Source organism: Sus scrofa, chromosome 10, assembly GCF_054392235.1.
Source record: "Sus scrofa isolate SSC_HxYL_T2T_F1_AM1 chromosome 10, Sscrofa_HxYL_maternal_Yorkshire_Landrace_v2.0, whole genome shotgun sequence".
NCBI lineage: Eukaryota > Metazoa > Chordata > Mammalia > Artiodactyla > Suidae > Sus > Sus scrofa.
In genome coordinates, this window is record NC_139392.1 from 95,418,057 (window position 1) to 95,436,158 (window position 18,102).

Below are 18,102 nucleotides of genomic sequence, written 5' to 3' on the forward strand. Positions count from 1 at the left end.
CAATGTCTGTGAGTCAGCATCTGTTCTGCAAAGAAGTTCGATCTGTCCTTTTTTCAGATTCCACATGTCAGTGAAAGCATTTGATGTTGGTGTCTCATTGTATGGCTGACTTCACTCAGCATGATAATTTCTAGGTCCATCCATGTTGCTGAAAACGCCGGTATTTCGTTCCTTTTAATGGCTTAGTAATATTCCATTGTGTATATGGACCACATCTTCTTGATCCACTCCTATGTCGATGGACATTGAGGTTGTTTCTATGTCTTGGCTATTGCAGATAGTGCTGCAACGAACATTGGAGCACGTGTGTCTTTGCGAGTCATGGTTTTCTCTGGGTAGGTGCCCAGGAGTGGGACTGCTGGATCAAATGGTCGTTCCATGTTTAGTTTTCTGAGGAATCTCCATACTGTTTTCCACAGTGGTTGCACCGCTTTACAACCCCACCAGCAGTGTCATAGGGTTCCTTTTTCTCCACATCCTCGCCAGCACTGATTGTTTGTAGACTTTTGGATGCTGGCCATTCTGGCGGGTGTAAGGTGGTACCTCCGAGTGGTTTTGATTTGCATTTCTCTGGTAATGAGTGATGTTGAACATCTTTTCATGTGTTTCTTGGCCATCTGTATGTCTTCTTTGGAGAACTGCCTGTTTAGATCTTCTGCCCATTTATTGATGGGGTTGTTTGTGTTTTTGGTATGGAGCTGCCGAAGGTGTTGATACATTTTGGAGATGAATCCCTTGTCAGTCGATTCATTTGCAAAGATTTTTCTCCCATTCTGTGGGTTGTCTTTTCATTTTGTTTAGGGTTTCCCTGTCTGTGCAGAAACCTTTCAGTTTGATTAGGTCCCATTTGTTAATTTTTGTTTTTACTGTCATGACTCTGAGAGATGGATCTGAGAAGATGTTGCTGTCATTTATGTGGGAAAGTGTTTGGCCTATGTTTTCCTCCAGGAGTTTTATAGTGTCTGGTCTTATATCTAGGTCTTTAATTCCTTTTGAGTTTCTTTTTGTGTATGGTGTTAGGGAGTGTTCTGATTTCCTTCTTTTCCATGCGGCTGTCCAGTTTTCCCAGCACCACTTGTTGAACAAGCTGTCTTTCCTCCATTGTATAGTCTTGCCTCCTTTGTCATAGATGAGTTGGCTGTAGGTGCGTGGGTTTAATTCTGGGCTTTCTGTCCTGTTCCACTGATCTATATGTCTGTCTCTGTACCAGTGCCATATGGTTTTGATGATTGTTGCTTTGTGGTATAGTCTGAAGTCCGGGAGCCCGATTCCTCCAGCTCCATTTTTCTTTTTCAGGATGTCTTTGGCTATTCTGGGTCTTTTGTGTTTCCAAACAAACTTTAAAATATTTTGTTTGAGTTCTGTGAAAAATGTCCTTGGTACTTTGATAGGGATTGCATTGACTCTGTAGACTGCCTTGGGTAGTGTAGTCATTTTGATAATATTGACTCTTCCCATCCAAGAGCATGGGATGTCTTTCCATCTATTTGTGTCATCTTTGATTGCTTTCATCAGTGTCTTATAGTTTTCAGAGTACAGGTCTTTTGTCTCTTTAGGTAGGCTTACTCCTAGGTATTTTATTCTTTTGGATGCGATGGTCAACGGAATTGCTTCCCTAATTCTCTTTTTGATCTCTCACTGTTAGTGTATAGAAATGCCATCGATTCTGTGTATTAATTTTGTATCCTGCAACTTGGCGAAATTCATGGATGAGCTCTAACAGTTTTCTGGTAGCAACTTTAGGATTCCGTAGGTACAGTATCATGTCATGGGCAAATAGTGATAGTTTTACTTCTTCCTTTCCGATTTGGTTTCCTTTTATTTCCTTTACTTCTCTGACTGCCATGGCTAGGACTTCCAGAACTGTGTTGAAGAGTAGTGGCGAGAGCGGACATCCTTGTTCCTGATTCTGTCAGCGTTTCACCGTTTGAGAATGATGTTTGCTGTGGGTTTGTCACATGTGGCCTTTCTGATGTTGAGGTAGGTTCCCGTCATGCCCACTCTCTGAAGGGTTTTTATCAGAAATGGGTGTTGGATTTTGTCAAAGGCTTTTTCCGCGTCTATGGAGAGGATCACGTGGTTTTTATTCTTCCGCTTGTTAATGTGGTGTATCACACGGATGGATTTGTGGATATTGAAGACCCCTTGCATCCCTGGGATAAATCGCACTTGATCATGATGTACGGTCCTTTTAATGTCGTGTTGGATGCGGTTTGTTAGTATTTTGTTGAGATTTTTTGCATCTGTGTTCATCAGTGAAACTGGCCTGTGGTTTTCTTTTTTTTGGTGGTATCTTTGTCTGGTTTTGGTGTCGGGTGATGGTGGCCTCATAGAATGAGTTTGGGAGTGTCCCTTCCTCTGCAGTTTTTTGGAATAGTTTCAGAAGGAGAGGTGTTAGCTCTTCTCTGAAACTTTGATGGGATTCTCCTGTGAAGCCATCTGGTCCTGGACGTTTGTTTGTTGGACGTTGTTAAGTCACAGTTTCAATTTCAGTTCTTGTGATTGGTCTGTTCATCTTTTCTATTTCGTCTTGGTTTTTAGTCTTGGAAGATTGTGCCTTTCAAAGAATTTGTCCATTTCTTGTAGGTTTTCTGTTTGATTGGCGTATAGTTGCATATATAGTAGTCTCTTAGGCTCCTTTGTGTTTCTGTGATGTCTGCTGTTACTGCTCCTTTTTCATTTCTACTTTTCTTGATTTGAGTGCTCTCTCTCTCTTTTTCTGGATAAGTCTGGCTAAGGGTTTATCGATTTTGTTGATCTTTTCAAAGAACCAGCTTTTCGTTTCATTGATCTTTTCGATGGTTTTCTTTGTTTCTAGTTCATTGATTTCTGCTCTGAGCTTTATGATCTCTTTCCTTCTGCTGACTTTAGGTCTTGTCTGTTCTTCTCTCTCTAGGTGCTTTAGATGTAAAGTTAGCTTGTTTGTTTGAGCTTTTTCCTCTCTGATCGAGTTTGATTGGTTTCCAAACCCTTCAAATGATACGAAATGCCAAGTTTTTGCATAGCCAGGGCCATGTTCACAGCTCCAGGCCCCAGGTGCTGTGTAGCATGCAGACCATGCTTAAAGTCTAAGAGGGCGGGAGTCCCCTGGTGGCTCAGTGGGAACGAGCCCAACTAGCGTCCGTGTGGAGGTGGTTTGATCCCTGGCCTCGCTCAGTGGGTTAAGGATCCTGAGTTGCTGTGGCTGTGGCGTAGGCTGGCATCTGCAGCTTGGATTCAACCCCTAGCCTGGGAACTTCCATATGCTGCGGGTGTGGCCCCAAAAAGATTAAAAAAAAGAAAATCCAAGAGGGCGGATCTTTCATTATGTGGTCTTTCCACAACATTTTTGAAAATTAGATAACAAGAAATGTCCATGTTACAGAGAAAAGGGGGCCCGGAAATCGTCCATGAAATTCCAACTTCTGCCTTAGAGGTGGTTGCAATAGGGGCTCTGAGCTGCCCTGCCCTGCTCTGCGTCTCTCAGGCCAGTAGGCTTCCGACTAGGAGGAGCGCTTCCTAGAAAGTCTTGGTGAGGACTCTGTGCAGCTGTTGCGAGGATAAATCCTGATGTACTGAGGTATGTTTTCCAAAGCAAGTTTCACAAGAGTTTTTGAAAAGATTTCATTTGGAAGTTTTGTGCAAAGTCAGTGTTTTTCTTATCCTGACTACATAATTGCAAAGAAAATGCAGTTTATTTATTTTTTTCCAAGCTCCACATCATGCCACCAAGTCTCCAGTTCACCCCGGTTTGCCCCAGGTCACCTCACCAGTGATGCCATGGTCTCTGCGCCTACAGATTGAGGGCGGCCCGGTGCTGGCCCCAGGCCTCCCTGTCCCCCAGGGTGGCTGCTGCGCCTCTGACCTTGATGCTGCCTTTTCACTGCTTCCATCGTGAATGTTTTTCAAACAAACTTTCCACCTTGCCTCCCAGGCAGTGGTCTCTCCTCTGTTTCCCCAAACAGCCAGGACAGTGGGGACCCTCCCCCGCAGCCCCCTGGGCCTGGCCACAGCTGGTCACAGGGATCCCTGGGTTGCTATCTGCCTTGGTGGGTGGAGGCCTGGTCCAGGGTCAAGCCAGAAAACAGAATTCGTCATTCAGTGATTCTGCATATAAGTTAAATGCTCTGATGTTTACATTTAAAACTGTAGTGCCCGATATGGAGATGAATAGTAAAATTCATGCTAATAATGGCAATTCTTAGATTTTCGTACAACAAGAATGAACAGCAAATGAAAAATATGATGCAAGTCGAGCAAGAACAACCTTGGAAGAGAGAAGAGGCTTTCAATGTAGCTCTCACAGCCCTTTTTCCCCGCCTTTCGGACGAGGGTCTGGATTTTCAAGCTGGCAAGGAAGTTGCAGCACCGGCTCCCGGTTTGGGTCTGTGATGGAGACGCCCCCACAGCACCGCTGGTGACCACGGGAGAGAGTGGAGCCCTGGGTCCGGAGCCACACGTTCGGAAGGAAGCGGGTGTCACGTGGGGCCTCAGGGCACCGAGTAAGCACCGGGCGTTTCAGAGCTCAGTGCTCAGCACAGGCACAGCTAAAGGAGCTTCTGAGACGTGAGCTTCACCTAATGTTTTCAACCTGGAAGCAGGTTTTCTTGATTCAAAAAGGAACACATCCCAAGTATCGACGGATGGTGAGTGAATAGACAAAATGTGGTCCATCCGTGAAGAATGTATTGGGCCTTAAAAGGCTGCACTATGGATGACTCTCAAGCCTTTACACTCAGTGAAATAAGCCGGTCACAGAAAAATAGGTATTCATAATTCCACCTCTCTGAGATACCTGGCTTGTCAGATTCACAGGGACAGGAAGTAGGACGGGGGCGGCAGGGGCCAAGGGACGGGGGAGTGGGAGTTAGCGCTCAGCGTGGGCGGGGTTTGTCTGGGAAGCTGAGCGGGTCCTGCGGATGGAAGGCAGTGCTGTGTTTAATGCCACTGAACTGCACTGTACACTTCAAAGGGGCAGGATGGCAAATGTCATGATGCGTGTTACCGTATAAGAGACGGTCGCAGCTAGTCCGTGGAGGCATCAAGCAGACGGCGCAGGAGGAGCTGCAGGTGAAGTGGGAAGCACGGCGGGCGGGCTGTCTTTTCTGCAGGGCCCGTTCAGCATCACTACTAAGGCAGTGGTTCATTGGTTCATCCAGGTCTGGCTGTAGAAGTATGAACAATTCCTAGCTCTGTGTAAGTTTGGAAATTGCTCTGCTTACAGCTCCCAGAACCTCGTCTTTCCCTGGTATTTGCTCTTTGCAAACTCAGGAGTTTCACCTTGATCATGAGCAAATGATGTCCAGCTGAAGACCCAAGAGAACTCCTACGCAGATTCCCGAGCCCTTTGCCTGAGAGACCTCCTCCTCCACGCTCTGCCTCACAAATGCGGCTGCCTCGGCCTCCTGGGCTCCTGCCTCCTGGGCTCCTCAGCCTCCTGGGCTCCTCAGATTCCTGGGCCCCTCGGCCTCCTAGGCTCCTGGCCCCATTCTCCCTACCCGCGCCAAGACCAAACTTGCCTTCAGGAAGAAAGCTAGGCTGCTCATCCCTGTTGTTCCCCTTTCTAAAGGATCGCAGTCCTGCACGGTCTATTGTTTAACATCTAAAAGGAATTTTACGGACCCCGGCTATTTTGAGGATGGCTTGTTTAACATACTATGTCTAATGTTCTAGCTGTTTCGGTGGAAAGACAAGTCTGAACTCTGTCATTCTCTCAAAGCCAGAGGTGGAAAATTTGGTTTTATATTTAAACATGATTTTTACTTAGTTATGAGATAACACATATTCATTTTAGAAAAGTTGAAACGACTCGACATACAAATGGAGGTGGAAATCACACACCACAACAAATCGCCGCCGATGTGGTGCCCGCCTTTCTGCTAGAGTCTTGTGCGGATGTGCCTACGCGTGTGAGGGCGTACGTGTAAAAATGCCATTTGTTTCTTACAAAACACAGGATGATATTGCACATGTTTTACGATCTGATTTTGCATTTAATATTGTAAGTATTTTCCGCTGCGTTACGGTCTTGAGACCGTCTGTGTCACCACTTACACGTACCCTCGTCACCCGCCCTCCTCCCCGACTTCTGTCCTTTCTCCAATCCTCGTTCTTCCTCAAACCTCCGCAGAGTCTATTCCCGGGCCGATAGCACCCTAGATGCTGCGGGGTCCTCGAAGGAAACGGAGGCCGTGGACTCCGCGATTGAGGAATTGAGCTTCGAGCTGGGAGCAGAGATGCAGGCTGGGTGGCTGGGTCACTGCGCAGGGAAACGGTTGCTTTCAAAACAGCAGAATCACAGGCCACCAGGAGATTAACTCTGAGCGCTCAGAAAACGTACCTCCTGAGAGAGTTTGTAGCGTTGATGCACACGGATGCATCAACGTTTTGATCCGTTTTGTGGGGTTTCTAACGCACTGGCTGATTTGCTGGATAGTTTTTCTCTCTTTGTAGAAAAGCTTGTTTTGCCTAGCTTGAGCATCAGAATCTGGAATAATGCCGCTGCTAAAGCCAGCCAAAACAAACCCATAATCCCACTAATAACACATGCACTCAGCATTCAAGGCAGAAGAGAGTCTATCCTATTTGTTAGAGTATTTTGATAACATGGTTAAAAGTGTGCATGTGGGAATTTTACTATGGGGCGGGGTAAATTAATTGGAATAAAAATAATCCCCCAATTGTGTGGGAGGTAAGGTAAGGAAAATCTAACATTGGGAGGTCTGCTGGAGTCCCTGCTGTGGCGCAGCAGGCTCAGCCCCCTCTCTGCTGCGCCAGGACGCACGTTCAATCCCTGGCCCGGCACGGTGGGCTGAAGGAGTCGCTGGTGCTTCAGCCGTGGTGTCGGTCACAACCGCAGCTTGGTTCTGACCGCTGGCCCGGGAACTCCATGTGCTGCGGGTGCCTAAGAAAGAAAAAAGAAGTCTTCTTTCCTTGGAGTACATTCTTTAACGTGCCAGTTAAATTAAATTTGTGGTTTTTTACAAATCAGATAATTTCATATTTTGATCCTACTCATAAAAGGTATTCATATTTACAAATTATAAAAAATGAATTTCCAAACGTACAGGTCTGTTTCCGAACTCTGGGTTGATAACTATAATTTCATCAGTCCTGCTATTGGGCAGGTCCCCATGTATTCTCTTCAGTGATGTCTTGGCTGTTCTTGGCTTCCTGCCCTTCCACAGAAATTTTATGATTTTATTCATTTTATTTTATTTATTTTATTTTTGCTTTTAGGTCCACACCCACGGCATACGGAAGTTCCCAGGCTAGGGGTTGAATCAGAGCTTCAGCTGCCGGCCTGCGCCACAGCCACAGCCACACAGGATCTGATCTGCGTCTGTGACCTGCACCGCAGCTCACGGCAACGCCTATCCTTAACCCACTGAACGAGGCCAGGGATCCAACTGGCAACCTCATAGTTCCTAGTCGGATTTGTTTCCCCTGTGCCACAACGGGAACTCCCAGAAATTTTATATCTAACTCAAAAAGTTCCACAAAAATCTCTTTGGGCTTTTTGTTAAAATCACATTGGATCTGTATATCCCTTTGGTGAAAAATAAAATCTTTATAATCTTGGGCCTTTCTATCTATACATATATTTCTTTAAGGTATTCTATAATAGTTTCCAGATAAGTTTCAACATTTTCTCCATAATGGTCTTGCAGATAATTTTTTAGACATATTTGGAGTCACTAGAGGGGTATCAAATACATTTTCACCAAATACCAAATAGCCAAATGACAAAACATATTTGGCCAAAGCCATGGAAAAAACGGATTTCAGGAAATTAAATAAGTGTCTGAAACACATGCATAAGTATAAAAATGTATCAGGAAATTTAAGATACGAGAAAATATTTCAATTTTTACAGTAACACTTTAGTATGGAAAATTAGTTGGCTGTTGCAAGGCAGGCGCGCTCGGTTCTCGGAGCCGACAGGTGGCTCCCTCAGCGAAGCCGCCGAGTGCCGGATGCCCTCTTGCTCACAGAGGACATGCAGCGAAAGGCAGGCGCTTCTTGAAGAACATTGCTTTCTTCTGCAGGTTTTCACCTGCATATTTTTTATGTTTTATTGGCTGGATCTTTTCTTCCTCGAGGAAAGTTGAAGTGGCAAACATAACAATACCCCCCCCCCCCTTTTTGGTCTTTTCTAGGGCTGCTCCCGCGGCATATGGAGGTTCCCAGGCTAGGGGTCGAATCGGAGCTGTAGCCGCCAGCCTACGCCACAGCCACAGCAATGCGGGGTCCGAGCCGCATCTGCCACCTAGACCACAGCTCACGGCAACGCCGGATTCTTAACCCACCGAGCGAGGCCAGGGATCAAACCTGCAACCTCATGGTTCCTAGTCGGATTCGTTAACCACTGCGCCACGACGGGAACTCCAGCAATACACTTTTAATTTATCTTCATGAGATCTGAAGGATTCCCAAACAATACTTTTCCCCCCAAGAGCTCATGGTTTAAATGAAACTAAGTAACTGAAAATTAAATGCAGATTTTAAAGATGATTCTGTTTAATGTAATGAGTGCTAGTATGCCAAGCAACCCTACGATGACTAGAATAATCACGTAATCTAATTCTTAGTACTGTGCTTATATAATTGCATAAAGTTTAGAGCATTTCCTAGTTCAAACATGATTTCGTGTTCATCTTAAATGTATCTAGCTAATGCATCCTTACTATTCCTATTAACCTGCAGTCTTTCCCCTTAACTATTTAGCTATTTGCAAACTCTTTTTTTTTTTTTTCTGGTCTTTTTGCCATTTTCTTGGGCTGCTCCACAGCATATGGAGGTTCCCAGGCTAGGGGTCTAATCGGAGCTGTAGCCGCCCTCTTACACCACAGCCACAGCAATGCAGGATCCGAGCCGCATCTGCGACCTACACCACAGCTCACGGCAACGCTGGATCCTTAACCCACTGAGCAAGGCCAGGGATCGAACCTGAAACCTCATGGTTCCTCATCAGATTCGTTAACCTCTGAGCCACGACGGGAACTCCTATTTGCAAACTCTTGATCATTGCTTTTCTGCATAAAATTAACTGCTTTCACAACCATCATGAATTATTGTGGAATTTTACTTCTACAATAATAAATACATAGTTATACCACAACCAACGTTTCAACATGGAAAGAACCTAAGATTTTTCCCTCCAAGTTACACACAGAATGTTTACCTGTATTTGTAAAGATTTATATGTCAGCAATAAAATATGATGACATACTTTGTATTTCACTCATACACAGTCTTATGATCACACAGGTTCAGGGATACAGGAAATGACATGAAACAGTTGACGTCTCATCCAAAGCTAGCACTGAATAGCAGATCTGGGCCAGAACAGAGGCTGAAGATCAGTTTCAATGACAATAGTACTAGATAACTTTCTTTTTCTTTTTTCTTTTAAGGGCCGCCCCCACAGCATGTGGAAGTTCCCAGGCTAGCGATCGAATTGGAGCTGCAGCTTCAGGCATGTGCCACAACCACAGCAACTTGGGATCTGAGCCGCATCTGTGACCTTCGCAACAGCTCGCAGCAACGCGGGATCCTTAACCCACTGACCGAGGTCAGGGTCCAAACCTGCATCCTCAAGGATGCTAGTTGGGTTCTTACTGCTGAGCCATGATGGGAACTCCCTAGATAGCTTTTTCTTAATTGCTATTATAAATGGCATTTTAATGTTTTCTGTATATTGTTAGTATATTGAAATGCAATTGAGTTTTGCCTGTTGATTTTCTATTTGGCAACTTTGCCAAATTTTCTCCTTAATTTTTATACTTTGTCTCTGTATTTTGGGGGTCATTTTGAAGACCACCCATAACGACTATAAAGGGTTACAACTGGTCTTTTCTGTTACAACAGTACTCCTTGTATTGCGGCTTCTTTAGTGCAGAGGCCTCAACCTTATTCAATAGAAGCAGAGGTAACAGGTCATGTCTTGCCTCTGATTTTTAGAGAGAGTGCTTTTCAACACCACTTACAAAGAAGTTTGCTGAGTTTTTCAGAGATGCTATGGAAACAAAATCATAAGCCCTTCATTCTTTGATTCAAGTCACAGGTTCAACAAGTTTTGTAAACTTAGATTCAATTTTTCTCAAAAAAATCAAGCGTATACCAGAGATTAGGAGCCTCTTATTAGCATTTATTACCAAGAACCCTGGGAAGATGAGAACTATTGACTCAGAAAAGAGAAGAATTAAAGGTAATTTTGCAAATGTTTGTAAGACATTAAAAATGCCAGGAATGTAAATCTTTCTTTTTAAAAAACTGTGGTGAAATATACATAGCAGAGACTTTACCACGTAGCTACTTTTCACTGGACGGTTCATTCGCATTAAATACATTCACGTGGCTGTCCAGCCAGCACCAGCGTCAACATCTCGAACTCTTTGCCTCTGCAGAACTGAGCTTGGCTGTCGGTAAACAAACTCTCCACCCTCCCTCCCTCCCTCCCGGCCCTGCAGTCGCCCCTCTCCTGTCTCCGTGAATCTGACTCTCAGAGCTACCTGTGTAAGTGCAGTCATGCAGTGTTTATTCTTTTGTGACTTATTTCACTAGGCATAATGTCATCAAGGGTCTTCCATGTCGTGGCATGTGTCAGCATTTCATTCCTTTCAAAGGCTGAATAATTTTCCATTTTATATAGAATACCTCCTTTGGTTTATCCATTCATCCATTAATGGACACTTGGGTGGCTTTCAACTTCCGGCCGTTGTGAATAACATTGTTATGAAAATCCACCCACAGATCCCTGCCGGAATCCCTGCTTTCCATCCTTCTGGGCGCATATCCCAAAATGGTACTGCTAGATCAGATGCTAATTCTAATTTTTTTCATTTTTTGAGGAATCGTCACACTGTTTCCCCCAGCAGCCGTGTGATTTTATGTTCCCATTAACAGCGGACAAGGGTTCCAGTTTCTCTGCATCCTTGCCAGCAGCATTTATTTATTTAATCTTTTTAGGCTGCACCTGCGGCATATGGAGGTTCTCAGGCTAGAGCTCCAATCTGAGTTACAGCTGCCGGCCTACACCACAGCCACAGCCACACCAGACCAGAGCCGCATCTGTGACCTACACCACAGCTCACAGCAGTGCCAGAGGTTTTAAATTGTGATGTCATTTGGCTTATCTATTTTTTCCTTTTGCTGCCTGAGCTTTTGGTGTCACATCCAGAAATCATTGCCAAATTCAAAATCATGAAAATTTCCTCTATATTTTATTCTAAGAGCTTTATACTTTTAACTCTTCCATTTAGGCTTTTAATGCATTTTGAGTTACTTTTTGCATGTAATATATGTTAGGGTCCAATGTCATTTTTTCATTTGAGGATACGTAGTTTTCCCAACACCGTTTGTTGAAAGGACTGTTCTTTCCCTTATTAATGTTCCTGACACCTTTGTTGACTATCATTCGATTTTACATGTGGGGTTTATTTCTGGGCTGCACATTACAGTCCATTGTTGTTTTGGTCTTTTGGCCAGGACCACATTGGCTTGATTCCTATAGCTTTGTGGTGAGTAAGTTTTTAAAATCAGAAAGTTTGAGACTGTCAGCTTTGCTATTTTTTAAGATTGTTTTGGCTCTCTGGGGTCCCTTGACACTTCATATAAATTTTAGGATGGATTTTCTACTTCTGCAAATAATAATAATAATAATAATAAAATAAAATCAATGGGATTTTGACAGAGATTGCACTGAATCTGTGAGAATAAATTTTAACCCAATTTGGGTCAAAGCCTTCTGTGTCAGCATTTATACCTGTTTTCGATCTTAATCCTAATGACTTGGATAATTTATTTCCCAAAAGTTCCTTTTTGTGTCATTTAGACTGTAAATACTTAATTTCAAATAAATAATATGCTGTGGAATATAATGATTTTGAGGCTGTGCACAATAATAGCGTCTCTTGAGAAACTGTTTTCTGTAACTCATGTACCTATAGGGAGATTCGCAGTCTTTTGGTTAATGAGAAAGCTTTAAGGCTTTTGTCTTTCTCACTTCAATCTTGACTGCACTAAGCTGATAATTCTCACAGATTCAGTGTATAAGAGCACAGGAAGCACAGACCCTTCATTTAGGCCGTTTCTCGGCCCTTCGGGGCCATCGCAGTCCACGTTAATTTGAGGGTCATCTTTTTCATTTCTGCAAAGAATGTGGCTTGAATTTGAGAGGGATGGTATTCAATCTTTATCACTTCAGGTAATATGGACACTTTAACAATATTATCTTCCTACATGTGAGCAAGTGATGTCTTTCCATTTATTTAGGTTTTCTTAAATTTTTTTCAGCAGTGCTTTGTCTCTTTATCATTGTATAGATCTTTTACCACCTTGGTTAAGTTTATTGCTATGTATTTTGTTCTTTTAGATGCTATTGCACATTGAAGTACGTTCTTACCTTCCGTTTCAGGTTGTACATTGCATGTGTATAGAAATAAACCTGATCTTTGTGCATTGATCTTAAACCCTGCAGCTTTGCTGAATTCCCTTAGTAGCTGTAGTAGCTACATTGTGGATTCTTTGGGGTTTTCTATATGTAGGACTGTGTGGTCTGCAAATTGAGATAGTTTAACTTCTCCCTTTCCACTTGGGATATTTTTTATTTTTCTTTTCTAATTGCTCTGGCTGGAATTACTAGTACAATGCTGAACTGAAAGATTGAAAGTGAGTGTCTTTATATTGCTATTAATCTTATGGGGAAATATTTCACTATCTTTCAGTATTTTTTAAAAAAATTTATGGTCACATCCATGGCATATGGAAATTCCCAGGCCAGGGAAAGAATCCGAATCAAAGCTGCCACCTACGCCACAGCTGTGGCAATGCTGTATCCTTAACCCAGGCCAGGGATCAAACCTGTGCCACCACAGAGACAACACCACATCATGAACTCACTGTGCCACTGTGGGAACTCCTGTAGTTTTCTCTTCTTATGATGTCATCATCTGGCTTTGGTATCAGGGTAGTGCTAGGTTCATTGAATGAGATAGGAAGTATTCTCTCTTTTTTTAATTTCTGGGAGATTTTGTGAAGGATTGGTGCCAGTTTTTCTTTGAATGTTTGGTAGAATTTACAGTGAAGCCATCTGGTCCTGGACTTTTCTTTGTTGGGAGATATTTGATGATGATTCAACTTCTGCTTGTTATAGGTCTGTTGAGATTTTCCATTTCATGTTGAGTCTGTTTTTTTTTTTAATTGTGCAATTCTTTTTTTTAAATTACTCAATGAATTGTATTACATTTATAGTTGTACAACAGTCATCACAACTAAATTTTATAGCATTTCCATCCCCAACTTTCAGTGCATCTCCCCACACCCCTCATTGTTGAGTCTGTTTAGATAATTTGTGTTTTTCTAGGAATTTGTCCATTTCTTTTAGATAATTCAATTTGTTGGTATATAATTACTCACAGTGTTCTCTTATAATCCTTTCTATTTCTTGAGGTCGTTAGTAATGCCCCACTTTCATTTTCGACTTTAGTTATTTGCATTTTTACTCTTTTATCTTTGTCAATCTAGGTTTGCTAACTTTGTTGATCTTTCCAAAGAACCGTCTTTGGTTTGATTAATTCTATTGTTTTATTATTGTCTAGTTTATTTATATTCTCTCTAATCTTTATTATTTCTCTTCTTTTGCTAGCTTTGGGTTTAGTTTTCTCTTCCAGTATAAAGTTAGTTTATTGATGTGATATTCATTTTATGTTTAGGCATTGATAGCTGTAAATTTCCCTTTGAGCACCGGCTTTGCTGCAGCCCATAAGTTTTGGTGTGTTGCGGTAGTTTTTCATTTATCCCTGAGTATTTTCCCATTTCCCTTGTGCTTTCTCTTTTGATGCACTGGTTGTTAAGATTGTGTTGTTTATCACATATTTGTGAATTTTCCAGTTTTCTCTTTGTTATTGATTTCTGGCTTTTTTTCACTGTGATCAGACAAGATGCTTTGTATGATTTGAGTTCTTCTCAATTTATTGAGACTTGTTTCGTGACTTAAAATATGCTCCACCTTGGAGAATGTTATCGTCCACTCGGGAAAATGTGTGTTCTTTTGCTGCGTAGGTGTTGTACAAGCTCTCCATTTCCTCATTGATCTTCTGTATAATTGGTTTATCCATCATTGCATTTGACGTATTGAAGTCTCCAGCTCTTATTTGTAACTTTATCTCTCTCTTCAATTCTATCAGGTTCTCACTTCATATATTTTGGGGCTCTGTTTTTTGCTGCATGCATACCTATATAACGTTTTGTCTCTTTTAACAGTTTTTTCTTTAAAGATTATTTTGTCTGGTATTAGTTTAGCCGTCTCAGCTCCCTTTTGGTTACTTTGTATGGAATAGCTTTTCAGTCTTTTCATTTTCAACCCTATTTGTGTTTGTGAGTCTAAAGTGAGTCTCTTGTTGACCACATATAGTTGGATTATGTTTTTTTTAATTCATTCGATGATCTCTACCTTTTGATCGAAGAGTTTAAAGTAATTACTGATAAGAAAGAACCTACTGCTGCCGTCTTGCTATTTGACCTCTGTATCCTTATACCTATTTTGTCCTTATACCTCATTTCCTCCACTACTACCTTCTTTTGCGTTTCATTGATTTTTTTTAATAGTAAACCATTTAATCCTCTTTTCATTTCTTTTTTGTGTCTACATTTTTAAAGAGATTTTCCTTGTGGTTACCATGGAGATTATATTTAACATCTTAAATTTAAAATATTCTATTTTGAGTTGCAACCAATTTATATTTAAAAGCATACAAACTGTTCCTATACAATTCTGTCCTCTCTGTTCTTTTTATACTGTTGTTGTCACAAATTGCACCTTTATACAGTTGTGCCCAGAGATATAGATTCATAAATATATTTTTAAATTTTATAGCAAAAAAGTAGAACTATAAGCCAAAGTACAATAAGACTTGCTTTTATATTTGTACAGGTATTTACCTTCACTGGACATCTTTGTTACTTTACACAGCTTTGATTGCTTTCTAGTGTTATTTCGTTTCTAGCTGAGGGACTACCTTTAACACTTTTTGTAGGGCAAGCCTAGAGGTAATGAACTCCCAGATTTTGTTTTTCTGGGAATGTCTAATTTCGACCACATTTGAAATGGCTGTCTTCTTAGATGTAGAATTCTCTGTTTAACAGGTTTTTTTTTTTCTTTCAGCACTTTAAACATGGCAGTGCTCTGTCTTTTGGCTTCCAAGAGTTCTGATGAGAAATTGGCTATTTACCTTATTGAGGCTTCTGTGGATTTGATGAGTTTGTGGATTTTTTTGTTGCTTTCAATATTCTCTTTTTGTCTTTGTCTTTTAATAGTTTAATTATAATGTAGTTCACACAGATTTCTTTGAGTTTAACCTATTTGGAGTTCATTGAACATCCTAGATTTGTAGGTTCGTGTCTTTCATCAAATTTGGACCATTTTTTACTATTATTTTTTCAAATGTTCTTTCTGCCCTTTCTCTCCTTCTGGGACTTCGATATGCATATGCTGGCTCACTTGATGGTGCTCCATCAGGCCCCTTGGGCTCCATTCACTTTTCTTTTTTCTTTTTACTTGTTCAGACTGAATAATTTTCATTATCCTGTCTTAAGTTTGCTGATCTGTCTGCCTTGCTCAAACCTGCTGTTGAATCTCTCTAGTGAATTTCCATTTTAACTATTACATGTCGCTCCAGAATTTATTTTTGGTGCCTCTTATGTTTTTAAAATCTTTTTATGGATATTCTCATTTTGTTTACACATCATTTTTTGGGGATTTGCTTTAGTTCTTTGTCTATGTTTTTCTTTAGGTCATTGAGAATATTCAAAACATTTTTTTAAAATCTTTAATAAGTCTGATTTCTAAACCTCCACAGAGATGATTTCTGTCAATTATTTTGTTCTTTTGAATGGGCCATGCTTTCCTGTTTCTTTGCATGCGTTTTTTTGTTGTTGCCACTGCTGCTGCTAAAAATGACATTTGAATATTACAAAATGCTAACACTGGAAATCAGATTCTACTTTCCCCACAGCCTGATAGGTTTTTTTTTTTTTATTGTTGAAAATTGTCCATTTGTTTTGAGACGTCTCACACTGTTATTTCAAAGACTGTATTCTCCGATGATGTGTTCACTGAAGCCTCTGGTCAGCTTGTGTTCAGCTAGTGTTTTGACAGAGATTTCCTGGAACACAAGGTACTGAGAAAACAAACAAACAAACAAACACACACACAGAGATGCAGAAAGAGTGGCAGAGACATACAGACAGATATAGAGAAAGGGAGACAGAGACAGAGAGATGGAGTCACAGAGACAGAGAAAGAGAGAAAGATAGACCTCTCACAATCTTTGAAAATTGGTGCTGTGCCAGGACTCGCCTTTAGCTACTAGCTAGCTAGTCTTGCACTGAATAAACCCAAGGTGAAGGTTTAGGGTCTTCTAAGGTCTTTTCTGAGCATGCATTTTGGCTGGGCATATGTGTTGCATTCTAAATTATTTAGCATACACAGTTGCTTTTGAATGTTCTAGTTTCCCTAAGAAACTCCTCAGCTTATGCTATAAGCAAGTTATTGTGTGGTTACTAAAATATTTTGCCTCAAATGATTTATCTAGTGTAGTTTTATCTCTTTGTATGGTTTTTTTTTTTAAATGAATGCTCTAGGGACCAGAATACACATATTTTACTTTTCACAGTCAAGTTATAACCACCATTTTACCACTTCCAATGGGATGTAGGAACCTCCTCACCTCACCACATAGGGTTCTTTACCCACCTGCCCTCATCTTTATGTTGCTGTTGTCTTATATATTACATCTACACACTGAGAACCCAATTGGACAACGTTTTAATTCTTGCCTTCAACTGCCATACTTCTAAAGAACTCGAGAGGAGAGGAAGAGCCTATTACATTTACCCAGATGTTCCAGGGTTCTTTCTTGTATCATTTCCCTCTGTCTAAAGAACCCCGTTTAGAATTTCTTTTATAACAGACCTGTTGCCAGTGAATTCTAATTTTTCTTCGGCTGGAAATGTCTTTATTTCATCTTAATTCTTGAAAGATATTTTTCACTGGATATAGAATTCTGAGTTGACATTCCTTTTCTTTCAGCACTTAAAAAATGCTTCTCTTTCTTTGGCCTCCATGATGAGAAATCTGCATTCATTTGAATCCCTTATTCTCCTAGAAGTAGTGTGTCATTTTACTCTGGTTGCTTTCAAAGTTTTTTCTTTGTTTTTAGTTTCCATTTGTGTAATTATGATATGACTGAGTGTGCATTTCTTCAGGTTTATCATATTTGGCATTCACTGAGTTTCTTAAAACTCAAAAGACATGGAAGTTTCTGTCTTTTGTTACAGTCCTGGTTCTTTTTTTTTTTTTTTTTGGCTTTTTAGGGCTGCACCCGTGGCACATGGAGGTTCCTAGGCTAGAGGTCCAGTTGGAGCTACACCTTGCCAGCCTACACCACAGCCTCAGCAACTTGGGATCTGAGCTGCATCTGTGACCTACACCACAGCTCACGGCAACGCTGGATCCTTAACCCACTGAGCAAGGCCAGGGATCAAACCCGCAACCTCCTGGCTCCTAGTCGGGTTTATTTCTGTTGTGCCATGATGGGAACTCCATTTTTTCAGAATGATTGCTCTTGATCCTTCTTTGACTTCATTGTCTCCGTCATCTTCATTTGGCTCTTGAGCCACAACTGAGTTTTAATCTTTTCCATGATTGTATTTTTCAGTTACACCTTTTTCCATTAGTTTTCAACTTATGTCTTCTGTTTCATTAATGAGACTTTCTGTCTTTTCATTTATTTCAAGAGCATGACCCCTTACTTCTTGAAGCATTTTCATGGATTTAAAATCTCGCCAGGTAATATCAACATCTGTCGTCTCAACACTGTTGTCTGTTGATTATTTTTTCCATCCAACTTGAGATTTTTCTAGTTTTTAGGACAAGAATTTTTTTTCTTTTTATGGCTGCACCAGTGGCATTTGAGTTCCTGGGCTAGACACTGAATTGGAGCTGCAGCTGTGGCGTATGCCACATGCACACCACCACCAAATCCTTAATCCAATAAGCCAGGCCAGGGGTCAAACCTGCATCCTCGCAGAAGCAACGTCGGATCCTTAACGCACTGAGCC

General features: G+C 41.4%; 1 protein-coding gene across 1 annotated transcript in view; it reads left to right on the forward strand.

Moving 5' to 3' along the window:
• LOC100625534 (uncharacterized) overlaps nt 1–7,562 on the forward strand; it is a 28,260-nt gene extending 20,698 nt beyond the window's left edge. Inside the window, exons 4-6 of the mRNA XM_021065071.2 lie at nt 3,365–3,559; nt 4,185–4,625; nt 5,204–7,562. Coding sequence (XP_020920730.2) covers nt 3,365–3,502 — 138 coding nt within the window. The 3' untranslated portion in view covers nt 3,503–3,559; nt 4,185–4,625; nt 5,204–7,562. The remainder of the gene's footprint in view (nt 1–3,364; nt 3,560–4,184; nt 4,626–5,203) is intronic.
• The last annotated feature ends 10,540 nt before the right edge of the window (nt 7,563–18,102 follow it).